Raw genomic sequence first — 22,362 nt, 5'->3', positions numbered from 1 at the left:
GGACATCTGCTCCACCATGGACCTCCATGGGCTGCAGGGGGACAAGCCTGCCTCACCATGGTCTTCACCACAGGCTGCAGGGGAATCTCTTCTCTGGCGCCTGGAGCACCTCCTCCTCCTTCTTCTTCACTGACCTTGGTGTCTACAAGGGTTGTTTCTCTCACATATTCTTACTCTCTCTCACTGCAAAATGCGCAGTGTTTTTTTTTCCTCTTCTTAATTACATTATCACAGAGGCATTAACATCATTACTGATTGGCTCAGCAGCCTTGGCCACCAGTGGGTCCATTTTGGAGCTGGCTGGCATTGGTGCTGTTGGACACAGGGGAAGTTTCTGGCAGCTTCTCGCAGAAGTCACCCCTATGCCCCCCACGCTACCAACACCCAGTCACACAAACCAAATACATCCAGGAACAACGTGGTTGTCTCTTTTCATTTATTTTCTCTTTCTTCTTGTCTTTCACCATTCTCTTCCAATCCTTCAGTCACTTATTTTCTGCTTTTGACTAGTGCTTCTTAACTACTTGAGAGTCCAGCGCAGAGCCACCAAGGTGATTAAGGGAGTGGAGCATCTCCCTTCTGAGGAAAGGCTGAGGGAGCTGGGTCTCTTTAGCTCAGAGAAGAGGAGGCTGAGGGGAGACCTCATTAATGTTTATAAATATATTAAGGGCGAATGTCACGAGAATGGAGCCAGGCTCTTCTCAGTGATGCCCAATGATAGGACAAGGGGTAATGGGTGTAAGCTGGAACACAGGAGGTTCCACTTAAATTTCAGAAGGAACTTCTTTACAGTGAGGGTGACGGAGCACTGGAACAGGCTGTCCAGGGAGGCTGTGGAGTCTCCTTCTCTGGAGACATTCAAAACCCACCTGGACGCCTTTCTATGTGATCTCATTTAGGTTACTGCTCCAGCAGGGGGACTGGACTAGATGATCTTCTGAGGTCCCTTCCAATCCCTGACATTCTGTGATTCTGTGATTCCTTCCCCTTAATTTGCAACAGGAAATCTATATGCCACTCAGAATGCGGCCACAGGCAGCTGAAGGAAGCAGTGTAAACTGCGTTATCAAGTTAAATCCTCTCCTCTTAAACACACATAGGATAATCTGGTGCTTTTCCCCTTTCTTCTTAGGTTAAAAGATGCTCTTCTAAAAAAACCCTGTCACTATGGTGCACCACAAATAGATGAGAAGTATTCTGAACAGTAGCTTACTCTGACTTTCAAATCCTCTTGTTTTAATCTTTCCGTAACATCAATCGCTGTATGCCAGCATGCTGCAATTTGCAAAACTCACAAACTCCTGAAAAAAATTGTCTAATGATACCAGGCAATATGATGATATAACCCTTTACATTCACCATCATTATGACATTTTTGATCTGCAATAGCTAACAAGGAAATTCCAAAAGTATAACAACTAAACCCAACATAACTATGAATGTTTACAACAGCATTTTACTCTGAGGTGTTACCTACAAGGTAACCCTACTATTTTAAGGGCAGACCATGAACTATGATACAGTTATTTGTGTAAGGAATTTATTTCCAGGACTCTTCCTTCACATAAATAACATCAAGGTAGATTTGGCATACGCCTTGTTATCATCACATTGCCATTTCTTACCTGAAGTTTGCAGATACCTCCACAGTGATGTGGACTTTCAGACAGCAAAATATAGACCCTGAGTCCAATTTATAAAGAACATCTCCAACTGAGGTAAGTAGATAATCAAAGCAAATTCTTATAAACTGTCAGAACTTACACATTCCAAATGAAAATACAGTTTTATCAATGAAACAATGCAGGCACGGTGTCAGTGACTCTTCCCCTTTACTATTTACCACTGAAAGAATACTCCCTGGAGCATCTTTATAGACACAAAGGTCTAAATAATTTATGCCTCAGTAAAAACCAAAACACCTCAAAGACCGATCTGGGATTTGTCCTCCTAAAGAAAGCCTAAATTGGGAAATAAGTTTTCTAACTAGTGCAGTGAATTTTTATGAAACGCAGATATAACTCCACTAGGGAAAAGGGAGACAGACTTTCAAGTCATAGGCTTTTGCAAGTTTTAGTTACAGTAGATTTCCTTCTTAAAGGAAAGTAAACACCTATCACATACCTACTATCTAATAAAGTGACTTCTAAAGACGATCTTACTTGGCTCTGTTTTCATCAGAATAATTTAAAACCACGTATTTTTAACCATTCAATTAAGGACTCATCGGTAAATTGACCTTATGTATTTGCTCGAGAATTGACAGTTTCAGGAAAGGAAAATGAAGGCTGGATGAATGAGCGTAATGCCCGAGAGTTCATGACAAGATGTGAAAGAAGGCAAGGAAGGAGAGGGTGCTTGACAACATTTAAATCATCATCCTGCATCTTTTGGATAAAGTTGCAGAAATATCTCTCTGCTTCAAATTAGGATTCTAGACCTGCTCTTTCAGCCACAGTGACTTGGAGGACAGCTGCTGATCTACATGTATCTCTGCCCTTGACATCTAGGCAGACTGCCACAGAATCAAGACACTGCCTTTTTTTAAAATTAGCTTGTTAATGTCTAAGCAAAACTTACATGGCCTTCCATGCCTTCCTGAGGACTCCAATCTTTCCAGCTGTTTCTTCCAGCTTTTAGCCGTATCACCTCATCTGGCCACTGCAGCTCTTTCCTTTTTGACACGTTGATCCCTTCCAGTACTTGACTAGGATCCATCAACTACAAGTAGGAATTGAGTTTTGACTGTTAGTTCAGCCAAATTTAAGAGAAACATTAAATGCAACCTTTTGCATACTTCCAGAGAACTGACTTAAACCCACAGAAATCAATTCCTGACCAATTTCAGAGCTGGAAACTCAAGCTCCAGGCTAGGAAAAAGTGGTGGTTTCGGACACAGCTGAAAATATACTAGTTCACTGCTGTCTGAAGCAGCAGCTCTGGTTCCCTTTCCCACCCCTTCTTTCAGTTGTTATACTGGCTCATGGCAGGGTCTGAGGAGCTGGTACAACATAAGAATCAGCAGTACATGGCCCAGTGGCAAGGAAGAATTAAGTGGTGATGAGCTGTTAAAACTGGCTCATCACTTCTTACAGAATATGTTAAGAAACATGGTCTTGGATAATTTACTGTTAAAGCTAAAGAACTACTTATCTGCTAGCATGGTTAGTTGAGACCCACCCCGTGTTTTGAAGTAAATTGGCCTTTCCACAGAGGTAGCAGGAGAAAACTCCTGAAAACTTCTTCCTATTTAAGGACAGAGAGAACCATATAATGTCCACTGTTGAAGGGCACACGTCAACTTTGCCTGTATCCTCCTCACATAGAGGAATTAACCAGTTTCATAAAAAGGCCCTTGCCCACAAACAAAAGCTACTAAGAAGAGACTGGAAAAAATATTTAACTTTGCCCACCCTGATGAAGTTTACTAAGGATTACTCTAAAATATCAGCAACAAAATCACATTTGTTATGATCTACCCTATTAAAGACAATCCCCGATGTTTTCCACTAATATACTGCCAAAGACATGTATGTGGGGCTAATACAAGCTAGAAGAGCAAGAATACAAATTCCTGGATTTTCACAAAACAAGTAACACTGCCATGATTAACTTAGTCAACTGTGTATTGTTTGCTGCTCAGTAAACCCAGACTCATAGCAATAACAAAGAATAAATACATATGAAAGTGAATATTTTTACACTTACTTTTGTGGAAAATCCACTTAGTTTAAAAGAAAAAAGCTAGGTGCTTTCTGCCCTGCAAATGAAACTGTTTAGCTTTACACGTTGCAATGAAGAAAGGCAAACTACATATGAAGTGGAAATTAGTTCAGATGACATTCTCAAAGTTGCACTACAGCAAAACATACAAGTAATATTAAACAGGGATGTCTGAGCATGCCGGAAGGCTGGTTGTCCAGAAAACCTTTTCCTCACATAGTTCTCAAAATGTAACTGCACAACAGTTGTATACTGAGACATTCCAGACTGTGTGTGTGTTTAAAAGTAGCAATTTCGACAACATACAGAGCAACATTAACAGAAGCACATGGAAGCATAGGTTAACTCGTTCTTCTGGACTATTCACCTGGATTCTGTAAATAACGTCATCCTTTTTGGCTTGCATTTGACTTGCAGGGCTTGCATTACCACCTGACTGAATTTCAGTTGCATTACTCCCTCCTTCTGTCCCTAGAAAGCCCACAAAGGCATGCTGTTTACAGGCTGGGATGCTTTGGCTGGAGCTGCTAGAAGAAGGCAGTCCATGCTGCATGCTGACCCCAGTCTGGCCAGTAGGTTCCATTTGGTTCACCATAGACAGGCGGGACTGGATGGATGATGGGAGGTTACGAAGGGATATCTGACTGGTGGAAGAGCGCCGACAAGGCACAAAGCCTGTTGTGGATGTGCGAAGAGATGAATGACGACTGCCGTAGCAATAAGATGAATGGCTAGCTACTGAGGCACGGGCAGGGGAATGTCTGACAAGGCTTGACTGCACAGAGTGAGAGCTGTTACTGGTGCCTAAAAGTAAAAGATACAGTGTCAGGAGAGTTTGATAAAGCCTCTCACACACATTAGACTTCCAACACACAAATACTTTGGCACTTAGATACAAAATTGACGGGTCTAATCAACAACTTCCAAAACAGCTGTATTGCAGGAGATCTGTTGCATCTCATATAGAAGAGCATTTGAACACATTCCATTCATCTTATCTTGGAATTTCATATTCTGTTCAACTCAATCTTGAAAAATGCCCCAGCCTTGCTCCTCCTGCATTAACAAACTGTTTCTTAGTACTAACACTTAAGTTTCCCATACTTAAGGCATTAAGGCAGGTAGAGATGTCCATGTTTCAAAATACTAAACATACTTTCTTAAATATGCTTGACTGGATGTTCAAAGATTGAGTCAGAAAATTTGTTAGAGCAAAAGCTGTTTTTAAACTAGAAAAATTTAATGCACTTGAAGTGAAAAACTTCAAGAACTGCAGTTTATGAGCATTGCTTTTCCTATATGAAGTCCTTGTAGACACCTTTCTGCAGCTGATAGACGTACTTAAGTTGTGTAATAATTTTTTTTTTTTTTTTTTTTTTTTTTTTTTTTTTTTTTTAATGAGATTTATTTAACCACCCACGGCTTTTTTTTTTTTTTTTTTTTTTTAATGAGAGTTCATTCAACCACGTACGCTTCTATATTCTTTGTGAGTAAAGGCAGTGTTTGGAAAGCTTTTTCTCACCTTTACTGTTTGTCACCTCCCTAACTATGGTTCACTATGGACTCTTGGATACAATTCAGCTAAAATACTACAGAAATAGATAATCCATTCCTGTATAAATAAGAAATATAAAGACATTAACAAAATATGACAAGTTTAGCATTTGCAAACAATAAGACGGAAAAGACCCAATCCATAGAGAGATTTTGTAAGAAGTTATTTAATCTTCAATTTTGCCAGCACAACTATACTCATATTGCTCAAAGCTCCGTTTTGCTGCTTTTTTTTATTTTAACTTTACCCAGTGTGGAGGGATGAGTTGGTGGATGAGCTGCAGGAAGAGTTGTGGGATGAGCTGCAACAGGAGGATGCTGTACTGGTCCAGGTCCCTGCCCTGTAGTTGCATTCCCTCCACCTTGCGACATGCTGCTTTGTGACTCATTGATAGTTGCATTGTTACTTGTGCAAGAAGCTCCACCTCCAGCATCTGAATCTTCAATATTTCCACCGCTATTGCAGCCAGCTCCACAACCTTTCCTTAGTCTGAAAAGAATGCAATTGACACATGAAGTTAGGCCTCCTAATCATCAGGATTCTAAGAAATACCTTACAATGACAAGCAAAAAGCTTTAATCAGCACAATCCACAGCACTCTCCAAAATCAGATAAAATTTGACTTTATTTTCTCAGAATATACTTTGCAAGTATAAATACTGCTTTCTAAGAAATTGCAATTTTCTTCATGACAGCTATTCAAGTAACAGTTATTTATGATAAGGCAAATGCTCATATAAAATAGCTTTTGAAAAATCAAGCCACTTCTGAAGTATAATAAAACATTGAAATTCTAAATATAAAATGCTGGTAGAACATCCTGGTTTTTTGTAACAGTTTAGTAAAATTTATGCTTACACATAAAATTTATAACACACCAGTTATATGTGTATTAATATACTGCAAAATCTTTGTCTACCCTGATGAGCAGGGAATGAATGTTTGTTGTTTTATTTTTTTCTATTTTAATGTATTTGGTTTCTCGTTACTTCAGTAATGTACTCACAGCTGTTTGAAGCACATATTGCAATTATTTGAATCACATTCTTGTGGGAATTTTGAACAAGCAGACAGTAGGCTAGCTAACATTTTCCAGTGTACATACAGGTTTTTCACCACATTGTTTGCATCAATAAACTTCAGATGGACGTAAACCACAGCACATTCCTCCTGCCTTTGATTCCTACTCTTATTATTCATTTCTTTCTGTCACACTCAAGTATACTGAACACTCCTTTCCAATTTTATTTGCCCTTGGGATCCAAAGGCCCAAAGCATGGATCCAAATACTGTTGTGTGTCATACTTTCAACCACCATTCTATCCGTATGTTGGACAAACGGATGGTGACAGAAGACAAACACCACGGACTGTAGTACACGTAGCATATTCTGGGGTGAAGCAGCACATTCTGTTTTGATGTGCTGTAGATGTCCAACTGTAAACACAACCATTGGAACAGCTACAGGACTGTTCCAAATATGGCACCGGCTCCTGGAACTGCTAAGAACTGAGACACACATTTCTGAATGCCACACAGAGCTGCCTCTGTTGCTTTTGGAGTCACAGTCATAAGGGGCCAGAAGTGCAGTAAAAGTTCTCATGGCAGATAAAACACAGCACAGCAAAAGTTTGTACAGGGTTAGCAAGGGGTCATGTGGAGAGAGGATTATATTATCACTCCAGTTACTTGTTCTGGCTCTGACATACCATATATGACATACCATAAGCACTCATGAAATTCTGAGCAACAGACTGAGTTGCTATGTATGAGCATACCCTAATAATATTAATAGTAGCACTTGCATGCGAAATGTTTGTTGGACAGGTACCCTACCAAATAGTCCTGATTTCTGTAGGATGGTATCATAAAATGCAAAAGTGATGGTACTGAAAAAAATAATACAGAAGTTGCATTGTCTCTTATTATCAGACCTGACATCAGAACTGAAGTTGTAGTTCTTGCATCTAGACTTTGTCCTGTTTTTTCTGAGCTGTCATTTACATAGTTTGTAGCTTACTACTTAAATGCCTTGAAGATTAGTCTCGTACCAAAGCAGCTGCCATATGGTACAGATGTGCCCAAAATAAAAGCCAAGGCTTATTTGTGTGGCTGAATATTATAAATTATGCCGTGTTGGGCTTGTATGGGACTAGTTAAAGGAATATGAGAGCATGAACACATACTAATGAGAACTCATTTCCTCAGCTCACCTGTGCCATGTAGACACTATGAAGTTTCTGATGTTTCCTAAGCTGATAGCTCCCCCAAGAATCTCCTTAAGTTGTTCATGACTATCTGAATAGGAAGTAGTCAGAGGTGAGACATAGATTGGGTATCCAATTGGCTGGTCACAAGAGGAGTTGATCATGTTCCTCAGAGCTTGTTTTGCATTTTGGATACTTCCTCTTTCTGGATTACGATTACGCAGGAAGACAAGCTCCTGTTGTTGTCCTGCCCATAGGCCACGCACACATTCCTTATTCACCTGCAAAAGATGACAGACAGAAGCCAAGTAGAAAGGCTGTGTCAGAGACTGAAATAATGAGAATGTGTGAAGACTGCTTTATTATACCTAGGCCTACACAAGTGCATGTAATACTGCACTGCAGAACTGAAAGCTTTCATATTCACTTCTTTAAAGGGCTGAACTTACGGACACAGGCTGCAACAGTGACACTAAAACAAATCTAAGAATGGGATGAGAAACAAGATATTTTGTCAGTAACTGATTTTCTGATTAAATACTTCCACTATATGAGAAGCAGCCCTAGCAATGACAGATCAGTAACAAAAAAGTAATGATTTGAGTTGAAGTAGCAGTTTGGTATAGTTATTAAAATATATCACAACATACTGTCACATTGTGGAATGTGCACAAAGCTTACCTTAATGACTCTGAAACTGAGATAGCGCTTATTCAGCATAATGATTTTATATTCATTGGTGCCATCATCCATCACGTGGCGCAGAGCAAGGAGGGACGGAGAATTGGAAAGAACTGCACTCCGCCAAGCGGGGTCCCCTTCATGTGCTATAACTAGATTTTCTTCATGGGTTGTTATGGCTTCATAAAGGACAGAAGGATCATCATATTCATCTGGAGAAGTGAAGTGATCCTGTTTCCAAGAACACATGTTCAGTAAGGTATGATTAACACTTCAGAAATATCAACTTAGGACCAGAGGAAAAGGCAGGAAGATGTGCCAGGGGAGGTTTAGGTTGGACGTTAGGAAAAGTTTCTTAACCCAGAGGGTGGGGGAGCACTGGAACAGGCTCCCCATGGAGGTAGTCGTGGCACCAAGCCTGGCAATATTCCAGAAGCATTTGGACGATGCCCTCAGACACATGGTCTGAATCTTGGGATTGTCCTATGCTAGGAGAAGAGTTGGACTTGATAATTCCAGTGGGCCCCGTCCAACTCACAACACTATGACCTATAAAAATCAAACATTTCACACCTCAAACTCTTGAAATGCTCAGTGCATTGCACAAAGTAAGACATCAAAAATATCAGACACCTACTACAGAACACTGTTAAAGATGACCTCTTTTCCAACAGATTAGTTCTGTTTCCTTACTTTTTCAACTTGAAAACAAAATGATTGGAAGAACATGCCTGTTATTGATTCAAGCGAATTTCTAGTTGAACTTTACACTAGATTTATATTTATTTACACTGCCAGCAGAAGCATTTTAGTTTTAGCTTTTTTGCATAGTCGCAAGTCTCCAAATGTAAAACATATTTGAGTAAAGCACTGATTATTGACTGAGCCTGTATTATATGAAAATAGCAAAAGGAAGAAAAACAATATGGTTTATCTGTATTTTCTAATAAAAAGTTCACATTAATACTTGATGACAAACTATTTCAGGATCAGATATTATCACACAACTTACAATACTGCCAGCCAAATAAAACCACGACATTTGCAAGTTCAATTCAGGTCACATTACTTTCTAGTTAAAAAAGACAGTGGTTAATAGCCAAATTCCCAACACTGTCTGAAGTCTCAATATGCTATTGCACTACAAATGAATAAAATCACCCTGTATAGATTAATACAACAATATTCAGAATAAACTTCTATTGTTAGAGATATTTGTATTTTTCTCACTCTGTCTTAATTCAAGTCTATTCTGCACAGTAACCCAAACACACTGAGAACACTTCAGAATTGTTGAAGTAGTACTTCTGCTGGTTTCAACAATGATTTTGTAATTACTTCTACTCTGCTACATTTACTACTCATACTTAAAAGCATTCTACTACATTCAGGGAGTTTGTGTTACATGAAGGAGTTGATTCAATCACTGTGAGCTTTGGGGAACTTTTAGACTCTGCAATGAAGGTAAAACCTGCAACTTTATTTATTATTAAGAGTGCAACTAAGATTTGCCTACTTACTATGATTTTCAAGCAATCTGTTCTTCTACAGTACCAATGCTTTTCTGCCCTCACAGAGTACTTATCACTCAGTACATGCTTTCTTATACTTGCTGAGCTTAGTTAACAGACACACTGGACAGAATTTGAGATTGTTCATTTTCACCTCACTTCACTATAAAGACTAGCCCCAATTTCAGCTTATTGAAAAGCAACCTTCTCATTCTCACCTGAAACCTTACTGATGGGATCAATGGGTATGCCTGTGTCTGTTACCACAATGCTTCAAAGAAAAAAGAACAAGAAAAACAATTCCCATTGGACTGCTGGAGAGGGCTGTACAGCGTTGAACAGCATGATAAACTTTTAAGCCAATTGCATGTATGTGGGGAGGGAAAAAATATCAGAGAGCCTGTTCATAAGGGAATTATCTCTAGAGGATATGAAACAGTGCTCGACATGTTCTCTGATCTACATTTGATGTAATTTCCAAGCTCTGAGCATACACTACATTCAGTTTTCCTCTATATCACCTTCTGATGATAAAACAAAGGACAAGACATAATTCCTCATTTTCAGTTGTTCATCTCTACCACATGCCCTATTCTCTTCCTCTTTTTTCCTCTCTCCCAGCTGCTTAATTTTAAAAGAATGAACACATCGAAATAAAAAGAATTGAAGACATCTTCCTGTGTAATCTCTCACCTGATGCAGCTTAAGTGACATCCGTATTCCAGGAACCACTACTTTCCTCAGCAATTCCATGTCAGCAAAGATCCATTCATCTCTAATTGAAGATATACGGAAGTCACCCTTAAATAGGGCATGCAGGCCATACAAGAAGGATTCCAGATTACTGTTGAGGGGAAAACAACGAAGAGAACAGCACAAATATTAACAGAAATGCAAACATATCCACAATTATCATCACCGACGAGAGTATAAAATACTGAGCTGTATAGAAAGGCACACAATTCTTCTTTATAAAGATAAGTTACAGGATACATCAGGGAGATGTATGAGTAAGGATGTGTGTGTAACCAAAGCTTGGACATTAAATGTCTATGTGCACTGAACAGGTAATGAATAAACCATACATGCAACAGACTATTTACATGGACTAGGAAGTAAACAGGAACACTGTGAAGGATGTCTGACTTTATTCTGAAGATTTTTTTAAAGAGAAAATTTTTCAGGGAATATAACACAAGGGACCAGTTAAGGAGGATATGTAGGCTTCAGCTGTACATGGTTTAGTATAGAATAGAAGTCTTGACAACTTCTTCATGCTTAAAGGCATCACTTCCTTTTACAAAGCTAACTTAAGAGTAAAAAAAAAAAATCAAATATGCTCTGATCACTCTTGCAACTGTGTATCTGCAAGACCTTCAGGAGGCAACTGGCTGGCACTTAGAAGAATTAGTCAGCAGTTTCTGTGAAAGTGAAGTAAAACAGGTTTTACGTCAGCACCCAGCTGACAAACAGCTTCTTCATCTGATTATGTCTCTTTTTATTTTCTTTTTAAACCATCACCTTGTGATTTCCTGAAACATACAACTGTATTTTACATTGGCTTTCTAAAGTAAGTTGAGGCTGTCAATCTGCAAGAAAGAGGTTGCCATATGAGCTGAAGGAGATTTGTATAAAACACAACTGCTTGCCACAGAGCCAGATAAACTGTGAAACTTACCACAATGGTCTGATCTGATTTCCATCAAGACATGTGTGTTCGTCATTTTAAGTTCTTATTTTCTTAATTTTGTTCTTACCCATATTTCCTTATAGGGTACATAATTGGAGCAGGAAGTGGAGCTTACTTTTAGAACTCAATCACTTCTTGGTTGTTTGGGTTTTTTTTTTGTTTGGTTGTTTTTTTAATCCCATGAGTGCTTACCCCCACCAGAATTCTCACGTTGCATTAATTTGGTAAAACTAAATGCTCAAATTCAAGTTCTCCCTCATTTGCCAATCTCTGGTTAGGTTTCACTGGCTGTTATAACGAAGACAGGTTACATAGCCTATCTGTCCAATTTAATGAAAGATGACATTAAATGTCTGTTCCTTTTATGAATAGGTACTCATCTAATACCTAACCAGGAACCCTGAGGGATTCTGAAGAAAGGAAGCTTACAACAGAAGTGTTTTATTACCTAGACATATGATGTGAAGCTGTTCCCAAGGCTCTCCGACCTAGAACACACAGTCCATAACACAATGTCACCAGGGGCGAGTCTTTACTTGAATCCAGTGGCTTGTAATAACAAAACAAAACAAAAAAGAACAGTCGGGTGAATGGAGTAAAGAAACAGTAAAGGAAGAATGTTCTACCAGAAGGAATAAAAAGACCCAAACACATACAAAGGTATACAAACTCAAGTTTGCATATGTACCTACCACATCAGTTACTTTTGCTCAGACTTTCAATAGGAATTCTTTTTTTAAATGTTTTGCAAGTATGTAGAGTACTTGTAAAGGCAGACACACATGTATTATATTTGAAATAAGGCAAATTGTAAGCTGAACAGATGTATTCCTCATGGATACTGTGTATCTTGCATGCAAACTGCCGATTAGCAAAATTATGGGGTTAGAACAAAAATATTTTTAGTGATTAAAGTAGATTCTCACTTACTGGTTAGGATTATGATTCTGAGTGAACTGAAAACCTCCCTGGATTATTGCTTTATTCAGGGAAAACTTGCCCTTAGCTCAAAGCCAGTGGTAGCTGTATAGGACATATAATGCCCTAGACAATAGTGTCATTAATTTGAGTGATTAAACCTGATTTTCCATACCTACACAAAATATTTCACAAGATTTTGACTTGGAAAGAAAGAATTTTCTGTTTGTCGTTTGACTGCAGAATGCTTTAAATCTTACACTTGTTAAAATGGGCTTCTAATTAATCTTTTATCTCCAAACTAAAGTTGAACTCTGAAGTAATTGATCCCTCATTAAACACAAATTCCAATTATATTCCTCTCCCTTTAACCTCAATCAATTTCTGCTTATTCTCAAAGGCAACACTACTTTGACTAGACCACATACAGTTTTTTTTGTAAATAGTAAGAAGTCTAGGCATTACTCTACAAACATATTGTTTCTAATTAAAAGGTGGAAGGATCTGTAGAGAGGAAAAGGACTGAATATGGGATGATCATTCCCACAAACCAACAATTTCAGTGGTCCAAAGGAATGATATAGTATGATCATTAAGAAAGAAGCAGTCAGTCTGATAAGGTGGCAACAGGCATTTGGTTTCTGGGGGTTTTTGTTTCAGGGTTTTTTGTTTAAATTAGGATTGGTTTGTAAACACTGACATCTGAGCACAAAACATCAATTCTATAAATACAAGCTTTTGTATGTAGATAAATGCCTGAGTAAGATTCAGCTGATTAATCTGAGCTGGTAAATTAAAATTCATTAGTTAACAGGTTAAATCACACACTACTTATAGAATATAGCTAAATTCACATCTAAAGAGCAGAAGATCAAAACCAGTAAACTACAAACTAATATTTCAATTATTAATCCATATTTTAAAAATCAGTATTAAACCAGCCTATAAGTCAAACCAACAGGGAAAAAAAAACGAGACCACCCTAGAACACTGAATGACTTTCCTCACGTGTTCATACTTACCTTTTCTCTTCGAGAGCAGCAATATTCTATCCAGTTCAAATATATCATACAGAAACTCTCTCTCGAGATCCCTGCTAGACGGTGGTCATAATCCTCATCAATATTGGGGTTAAACGTTGGGTCTACATCAACATAATTGCGGTCTGTGCACAACCGCAGTCCTTCCTGCATTGTCTCATTAGCTAACCACTCCTCTAGCTTGGGGGATGTTGTGACATAATAGATGATTCCCTGCAACAGTAGCAGTTGAAAATAGCAGTCAGTATTGCAATTAAAAAAAAATTAAACAAATAAATAAATAAATAAAATATATATCAATCTCAATTGTTCCAACTGATTTGCATTATTTTGTTGGTAATGAACAACACTGATATATAGTACCATTTACTTAGCTCACAGATGCATCAAATCTGCACAGGAAACATAATATAGGTTTGTATACAAAAACATAATTCAGAGTCAAGATTTCTGAACCACACACTGAAGGAATGGGAAAAGAAAAAAGGATGGGACAGGATTCTCACTGTAATTTTGCAAGGACAAATACAAACAAAAGACCTAGGAATTTTTATCTAGTTAATATGGTCGCTTAGATATTGAATTTCTAAAGAATTCAAATGCTAAATAAAGGACAAGATAGTTTAACATCCTTGTGTATGGGGGAGGGGAACAAAAAAAAAAAACCCACCAAACAACAAATTGTGGTTTTGTGTGTGTGTATGTATAAATAAATAAATATCTTGGAAGTATTTCAACCTGAAATTTTCATCTCTCTGAAAGAGAGTAGCTTATGAAAGATCTTAATTAGTAAACTGATTATCTGAAGGGGTCTGAAGCCTAGAATCCTTGTAAGAGGATTCTTACTCCTCTTACAAAAGACAGGTTTGGAGTTTGGACAGGTTTTAAACACTGAAGCAGCTTGGCTTTCTCCAAGAGAAAAAACACTATTTAACTTCTCATTTACAACATAACTATTACATATGTTTATGTACATATTACAACATACTATTACATTACTAAACAGCTTTCAAGTTTCTACTTCAGCTTCAGCTAAAAAGTGTCCTCTCTCTGTTCTAGACTACAGGGTCATTGTCCTGCTCATGCACCAGAGTATCAAGTAATCATCAGCACAGCAGACTCTGTCCTCCCTTGATGAAGGTGTTCATATATCTATAATTTTTAACACATTCTATGAAAGACATTAAGCAGTTCCCAGCTGTAATCTAGCCTACCTCCCCCCAAGGCTTTACTGATCTCAACCATACCTTCACGTAGTAAGTGGTGAGAATTTTCCGGAGATCAAAGACTTGAAGCATGGAAGCTGCACTGTTGTCAGTGATGCTATAACCCTCCAGAACATACTTTGTCACAAGCACTTCCCAAGCCAGCCAACGCTGCCCAAAGGCAGCATTAAAGGAAAGCATGTGAGGAAGGTGGCCTGGTTCACAGCAACAAAAACCTTCATCTTCCTCTACACCTTCAGTGATGGCCTCTACCTCTCGTTGCTGGCAATAAGTTCCTTAGGAGAAAACAGAAAAAAGAAGAAAGAGTTTAACACTTTGCATGATTGCTTTAATGTTGACTTGTGTTTAGAATCCAATCAATCAATCTCAAATTACATTTCTGTAACACCAATTGAACTATCTGACAATGAACACAAGAGATTTGGATAGCTATTATCACTCTACGATCACATTTTAGTTAGGTGTCTCTAAGACTCATTTATGGTAGCCATGTTGCACTAAAATGGAAAGAGACTTCACATCAACTCTGCTAGAGCAATCTAGTTTTCCTCATGAGTGATGTGGCTATAAAGAGGCCCTGCAGCCCAGTTTCAAAGCAATTAATTTACAGGACGGAACAGAAAATAATTAGGTTTCCAAAGCAGAAGTCTACTTTCCAGTACAGACAGTTAAGGAATTGTAACACTCACCTCTGAATTCAAGCCCCCTCAGCTGGAAGGTGACCAAGCCATTTCCTATCTCTATAAGGTGTACTAGTGCATTGAGGTAGTCAGAGGCTAGGATGAAGCAGTCCCCAGTACTATAGTTTCCCCACCGACCCAACAACAAATCTCCACATAGGCTGTGCTGAAGGGAACGGGTTAAATGTTCATAGAAGATTGAATTCAGGTTGTTATCATCTGAACCTGCAGGAAGATTGGATTTGGGTTATTCTCTGAATCTGTAGAAAAAACATCAAGCTTGAATGTCAATCATCACTTCACAATTAATCCTACACTTTACTTAATAGCAACATGGTTTCAAAGTCAAAGTCATTCTCCACACCCCATCCCACCCTTTTTAAGGGACAACTACTCCGAATGAATGTTACGTGACATTTAGTATTTTTGACCAAATTTTTTTCCATTCTTAGTCACCCCTCCATTTTCCAAATTATTCCTTCAGTTCCACTCATCCATCTCCTATCGAGGTATTCCACATAATAAAGCAGAAAAGCAAATGAGCACAGAAGCATCTCAGTAACAACTGCTGTACTGGTCTTATCACCATGACATTGAGACACCCTCAAATGTTGTTTGGCTTTTTTCAATTACTTAAGAAGAAAAAAAGTAAAATAGCTTAATGCATACTACGATTATAAATAAAGTAGTAAAGCAAACACACATAAAGGTAAGGGGCAGGGGAGTCTAAAGAATAAAGCAAAAGAGATATGAGGGAGAAGAAAATAACAGTAGACAGAACACGGAAAGGTTGGGTAGAGTTGGAGAAGATCAGAGGCCAAACTAATCATGAAGCCTATAAAAGCCATTTACATTTGAAAAAACATCACCATTAAAAAAAAAAAAAACAAAAAACAACACAACCAAACCCAAAAAACGAACCCCACGAAAAAACCTCCACAAACCTCCAACGCCCACTCTACTCCCTACACAAAAACCCACCAAAAATGCAACCCCACACTAAAATCAGATAGGAGAGCTACCTGGATTTCGATCAAGCTGCGAAGCCAGTCTTGTATTTGAATGATCCACACGCTTTGTGCTGAGAAGAATAAAATAAAGCATACTTAACACAAAATTTATTACTGTAAGAAAATCTAAGGGAAGAAACTAATAACAGAATAAAAATTGTTAACAAATACTCCCACTGAAATAGTTTCAAAAAGTTATTTTAAAATAATTTTATATGCAAATTTGCTGCTCTTCTCATATGTAAGAGTATTTTCTGCCTATAACAGTATTATAATCCAACACCTAATAAAGGGTCCACAGTACATAGCCATAGAATACCATTAATACCAGAACTATCTGCTCATCTTGCCCTACACTGTTTAGCTAACATTTCACTGCTCTGATACTCCATCAACAATAGTGGACTTCAGAGAAATAAAACACAGGGAGGTATAATCTGACATAAAGAACCTTTCTTTTACTACTGATCCCACCTTGATCGAAAAAGATTTACTTTAAAGATTTTTATATTGAGGTTAGCAAGTTCTAGCTGTGAAATCAGCAATAATGAACAGAGGTCCAATACAGTTATGAACTGCCCCCCAAAACCTTTTTGTACATGAATTCACTTTCTGAGTAAAACTGTATTTTACAATACTATAATTTTTAAGTTTAAAAAAGTTAGCACAATGGCATATCTCTAAGTAGAAATTACTTAAACTACAAAGCAAATGTTGCTAGTATAAAACACAGCTGCTACAGTATTTCAGAAACAAGTTCACTGAAAACTCTCAGTGCTATAAACTCATTTTATCTGGGAAAAATAGCACAAAAAAACACCCAAACCAACACATTCAGCCATATTTACATTATTAAAAACAAATGATACAAACTTTAAAGGTCTTATTTCACCTACTTGTAGTCTCTTTCCCAAAATTTGACAGGCCTGGCATATGAAGTGATGAATATTGCACTTCCCAGAAAAGGATTGAGCGGAGTAGAGAAGAAAGCTGACACTGCTGCTTGGACAAACAACATCGCAGAATCTGTAGGATAACAGAATTAAGGAAAGCGAAGCAACAACTACTTTTTTCAAGCTTCTGTGACAGTACTTGATATAAGACAGCAACACCAATTGAGTAAAACCAGATCTCTAACAATTTTTATGCAGCAAAGTATCTTTACAGTATCTCCAGCAGCAAGGGAATTATTTTTGTTTTTAAAACCAGAAATAGGTAAAAATTAGGCATTAGACATGGTGGTCATTGTCTTTTTCAAAATTCTACAGAGAATACCAATTTGACACTCCATTCAAACCAGTCTACAGAAGCTTAACATGCAAAACTCAACAACTAAAAAACCATAGTTAGTGGCTCTTGAAAAAGGGAATGACAGTCAGAAGAAAAGTTGGGTCATTTTCAGAAAGAAATAACTCCTGCCCCATGTTTCTTTTATGTCAGAATTCTACTTCTACTCTATCTGCTACTGTATAATTTGTGGCATTGTAGCAAGGCAGAAAGTATGGACAGATTTTCATAAATACTCACTAGACGAACCTGTTCATTCAGTAGAGTTAGCCTATAACACATAATCCATTATAATACAACATTCAGAAGTTAAAAACACACAACTTCAGGAAAAAGTCTCAATTTTCAAAGGATACGTGGCACAGCAAATGGCTGGGCAAAAGCATGGAAGGCAGATCCCCATGTAATCTGCCAGGGAGCAATGTAGGTATATACAAATCTCAATTTATAAAAGAGTTCCCAAAGCTAAAGGGGGAAAAGAAAAAAAAAAAAAAAAAAGAGAGAAATAAAATTTAGTGATTTGGCTGAGAATCAACATGCTTTGCAGTAGAGAAATATCCTGAGGAATTTACTGGTCACCCTAGAGTTCTTACTAGTCTCCCAGAAGCCTTGAGACTTACAAAAAGGCTGTAATAATGAAACAAGTAACATAATATGCAATTCATTGTTCTGCTAACAGAATCTCATGAGATGTTTAGAAAATTACATATGCTTTCTCAAGCAAACATAAGTGCTTTGGGAAGGAGAAGTCTTCGCTGTCTTATAGCACATTGATTACAGTACCAATAGGACTGATGGTCTCGAAGATTACCTATCAGTTAGGACTATTTGTTTTCCCTTTTGGATGACCCGAAACACCTAGAAAAAGAGAGTTGAAGTTACCTTGCTGAAAAGTATGGACATGAAGAAGAGATCTAGCAGCATGGTCTCAGTAAAACTTTTGTAATCAAAAGTAAAGAAGAGCACTGTGAAAATAACAGTGACGTACTGGCATGTTGGGCTACTGAATGATGAACGCAGTAACTTCAAGCCAGCTATTGTGATCATTAAAGCACCCAACCTGTATAAGAAATTAACACAAAATAGTTACTTATTTGCTGTCCGAAAGGGGTTTGAAGACCACCTAAGCTGTTGCTGTCATGCAATGCCAATCTCTTAGAACTCAAGGTTTAGATGTGAGTTTACTTTTGAAGTCTGGAGTTGGGGGGTGGTGGTTTGGTTTGCTGTTTTCTTTAAAGACAACTTCATTTTAATTTTCTTTTTACAGGTTGCTATCCATCTTTATCAGTATTCTCAAGCCAATCAATGTTCAACGATTAGCATTACTTGTAAGAGTCATGCTAAAAGAAAAAAAATTAAAAATCAGAGGTGGAATATCTTTGTACTCTGAAAAGAAACCTGGTCTTTAATTTAGGTTATGAATATTGAGATGTATAAATGCTAGAAGTGCTCTAGATTAATCAGCAAGAAGATGTTAACAAACACTGGATTATCATCATTTCCTGAATGACTATACTGTTCTAGCTTATATAGGGGGAACTGCAACTTAGTGAAAAGCTTAGTGATACTCTTTTTCAGAGATGGTAACTGACAGATCAAAGGGTTATAAAAATATGTTGAAGTAATGTAGTAGCAATATTCCTCCCAAAGGTCTTGTACAAGAGTAACAAGTCCAAAGCAGGAACTTACTAGATCCAGGGACTATTAAACTTTAAAAAAATCAAAGCCACATCCAAAAAGTCCAACATCTCCCCCCACCAAATACATATTCCATTTTATTTCAAGATTTCTCTACAACACTTCTATTCTAAATCAATAGAAATTCAAATCCAAAAAAGCCAACTGGTCACTGTTCTTGGAGGCAAAAAAATGCAGGGCCTATTAGTGAACTCTCATTTGCTGAGCCAGTCAGATACACTGCTCAAGGGATTATAACTAGGGCTCAACTTAAGAGGCAGTGTGCAACTCCAGCTGGATACAGTTTATAGGTAAGGGCTGGGAGGCCCGGGGAATTCCTTGATGAGAGCAGAAAGCTGTAGATGGGCTGCAAGTGGGCACATCAAACTCAGGGAACATTACGATAGTCTTAAGTTCACACCTGACAAAATACCAGAATGTACTGTCACTATCTTGAACTTACAGTCCAGATAATCGTATTATAGACTCTGAAGTTCAACAAGGAAATTCTGATACCACACTACTAGGTAATTCTGCAACCTGTAATCTTTATAGTAAATGCTATGAATTGAATTATTTATCTTTGTGTCGGTTCTTAGTTTAACACTGCAATACTACATTCAGTTTAAGTCAGTAAGGTGACTTGGCCCTATAAGAGCTTTCAAATAAAGAAAAACTTTATTTATTCCTTGCCTCTGTTTTAAGGCAATAGCATTAACTGTCTTCCCATTGAGACCAGAACTTACTATTTAATTTCCCACCACAGTAGACATACTCAGATTACTTTATAGCCTTTTCTACTTACTCAGTATCCAGTTTCTTTGGACTAGCAATATTCTTAGCGCTGCTACTAAGCTCATTGAGGACTATCAGTGGATAGATAACATTCTTCTCTACAAAAAGGAGCCAAATGTGAAGCTTCTCAAACCACATAACATGTGCAGCATCTATTAAGATATATTAAAAAGAAGAAGTCAGATTATACTGCCAAATCAAACTCTGCTAATAGAATAAAAATTCTTGATCCAAGTAATTTGTGAAGCCAAACACTAACTGTATTCTCATACTGGACTTTCACAGTTTTATCTAACTGAAATAGAAATAAAGAAAAGCTCCTTCTAAGATACTGTTGGTAGCCCCAGTAGTTTTTGCACTGTTACATACCTGTATGAAACGTATTACAGTTTGCAAGCTACTTGCTTACTACACATGGCAGGAAACAAGCTGAGTTGCCACCTCTTCAATAATTTCAACATTAACACTGATTAAGCTGTTTGACATTAGGCATTTTATCTCACGCAAAAGGATGTTTTCCAACCATATTTGAACCAAAAGATTTCTGGTTTACGAATCTACAGTGTAGAAGAACACATGTAACCTACCAACACAAATGTATGAGGCTTAAGAACTTTTTAAACTTCTACAATAATTGCAACATATATGACAGGACTGCCGTGTTTCAAATTAATGCAAATGAAGACAATAAGAACATTTATTTTACAAGTCAGTATAAATAGAGGCCGGAAGAACCTATGTCAAAATTTATGCTAAACATTACTGCATACATCAAGGATTAAAGGTATACTTGAAAGCTTACTATCTTGAAGAAATACTTAGTGAAATACATGCTACCTTTATAAAAAATTATTAAGGCAATCATTAGGACAAGCTGAGAAACTTAAGATTTTGAAGACTGCACTTTAATGGAACTGCTCCAAGATAATGTTAGCACATGTAATATATTCTCATCATCAGTTAAGAGATACATAAAATGTCACGGAATGAAAATGTCATGGAATGAAAGCATGAAAGCATAAGGAACTGAGAAACTAAGACATTTCTGGATTAGATGTCATTAAATACTCCAGTGGTGGAAAAATAAAGAAAAGAAATTAAGTGCATCAATAGGTAACACTAGTTAGTCAAGCAACTACAGCAAGTTCAAAAAGGTGTAATGAATGATACTTACTTCGGACTTCAAACTGATAGTATTCCTTGGTTTTCAGCAGCGGGTGAGAAAAGCAATGCCAAGGAAGTTGCTTTCGGAGTTGAGGAAGAACATAATGGGTCACAAAGCCTACTGTACCCACCAATGCATAGAGAACATAACTTAAAATAGGCTAAAAAGAAGAATTGAAGAAATTAAGGTTTGTGTTTTTAAACAGAACCATACACTAAGAATGTAGTATCTTTTCCAGCATCTAGGTAGGTGCTCCTGCAATAGTAAGTTGGGAATGTATTTCTTCATGAGAAGCTGTACTACCAACTTTCAGATCAAACAATAAATGCCTGTGAGAGAATAAGCTTTCTAACAAGTTTTCACTGAGTTTAGAAGTATTTTAAAGTAAAAATTGTACACCAACCTTCCTTCCTAGTCCTTACTTCTGACCCATCTGCATTTTATTTTATAAATGATAAAGCTATTATCCTTGAAATGCTGAAACTAATTTACATTTTCATCTTGCTAGATAAAAGGAGGCATAAGCATAAGGAAAAACAAATCATTAATCTTATATTCTCTTGATTAGAAGGTAAATAAGAAGCCTCCCACCAAGACCAAACCATTTCAGAGAAGTCACAAAATACTACTGCATTAACATGGTATGAAGACTTGTTTTTCACAGTACCGCTTTCTGTACATTAAAGTTTTATCTAAATTAGGATTGCAATACCTTGGTATAAGCCCTTGATTCAGAAATTCTGTGAAGTCTAAGCCTATTGAAGTATACAACAGGTGAAGAACATATAGACAAGTTTCACAAACATGGGAAAGCAACTTTTGGGAGGACTGCTGAAGCCATACAACAGAAGAGAGATTTTCCTTAGAAAAAACTAGTACACCTTCTTAAGTAGGACACTTCACCTGAAAACCTGAAGCTACCTAAATCCATATGCTTTTTGAAATTAGTTTCCTAATTTAACTGTAGGTAGCAGCAGGAGAGTAAAATCCTTCTAAAATAAATGCAAGAAACTTTCATTTGCATGACATAAGGCTGTTCATAAGCTAACCAACAGTTCCATTACCAGAATATCAAAGTCAGAAATTTAGTAACTGCAAATCTTTAGGTAAATGCCTTTCCTTAAACAAATTCAAGCAAGGGTTTTGATGACATATCACAGAATGGGTTGGGTTAGAAGGGACCTTAAAAATCATCTA

The 22,362-nt window shown here is 37.4% G+C and overlaps 1 protein-coding gene across 1 annotated transcript in view; it reads right to left on the bottom strand.

The window, feature by feature from the left end:
• The window catches only part of LOC104521804 (pecanex 1), a gene marked incomplete at its 5' end in the record, with an annotated part of 24,810 nt that extends 3,485 nt beyond the window's left edge, over positions 1 to 21,325 (bottom strand). Inside the window, 16 exons of the mRNA XM_029083989.1 lie at positions 2,581 to 2,721; positions 4,091 to 4,527; positions 5,526 to 5,767; positions 7,492 to 7,766; positions 8,167 to 8,397; positions 10,371 to 10,521; positions 11,816 to 11,916; positions 13,308 to 13,538; positions 14,573 to 14,826; positions 15,241 to 15,456; positions 16,254 to 16,312; positions 17,138 to 17,267; positions 17,885 to 17,993; positions 18,411 to 18,588; positions 20,011 to 20,152; positions 21,175 to 21,325. Of these exons, the coding sequence (XP_028939822.1) occupies positions 2,581 to 2,721; positions 4,091 to 4,527; positions 5,526 to 5,767; positions 7,492 to 7,766; positions 8,167 to 8,397; positions 10,371 to 10,521; positions 11,816 to 11,916; positions 13,308 to 13,538; positions 14,573 to 14,826; positions 15,241 to 15,456; positions 16,254 to 16,312; positions 17,138 to 17,267; positions 17,885 to 17,993; positions 18,411 to 18,588; positions 20,011 to 20,152; positions 21,175 to 21,325 (3,048 nt within the window). The remainder of the gene's footprint in view (positions 1 to 2,580; positions 2,722 to 4,090; positions 4,528 to 5,525; positions 5,768 to 7,491; positions 7,767 to 8,166; positions 8,398 to 10,370; positions 10,522 to 11,815; positions 11,917 to 13,307; positions 13,539 to 14,572; positions 14,827 to 15,240; positions 15,457 to 16,253; positions 16,313 to 17,137; positions 17,268 to 17,884; positions 17,994 to 18,410; positions 18,589 to 20,010; positions 20,153 to 21,174) is intronic.
• Between the last annotated feature and the right edge of the window lie 1,037 nt (positions 21,326 to 22,362).

Source organism: Antrostomus carolinensis, unplaced genomic scaffold (genome assembly GCF_000700745.2).
Source record: "Antrostomus carolinensis isolate BGI_N321 unplaced genomic scaffold, ASM70074v2 scaffold3743, whole genome shotgun sequence".
Lineage (NCBI taxonomy): Eukaryota > Metazoa > Chordata > Aves > Caprimulgiformes > Caprimulgidae > Antrostomus > Antrostomus carolinensis.
The sequence above is the reverse complement of the archived record's forward strand: the minus strand, read 5'-3'. Positions and strand labels throughout refer to the sequence as shown.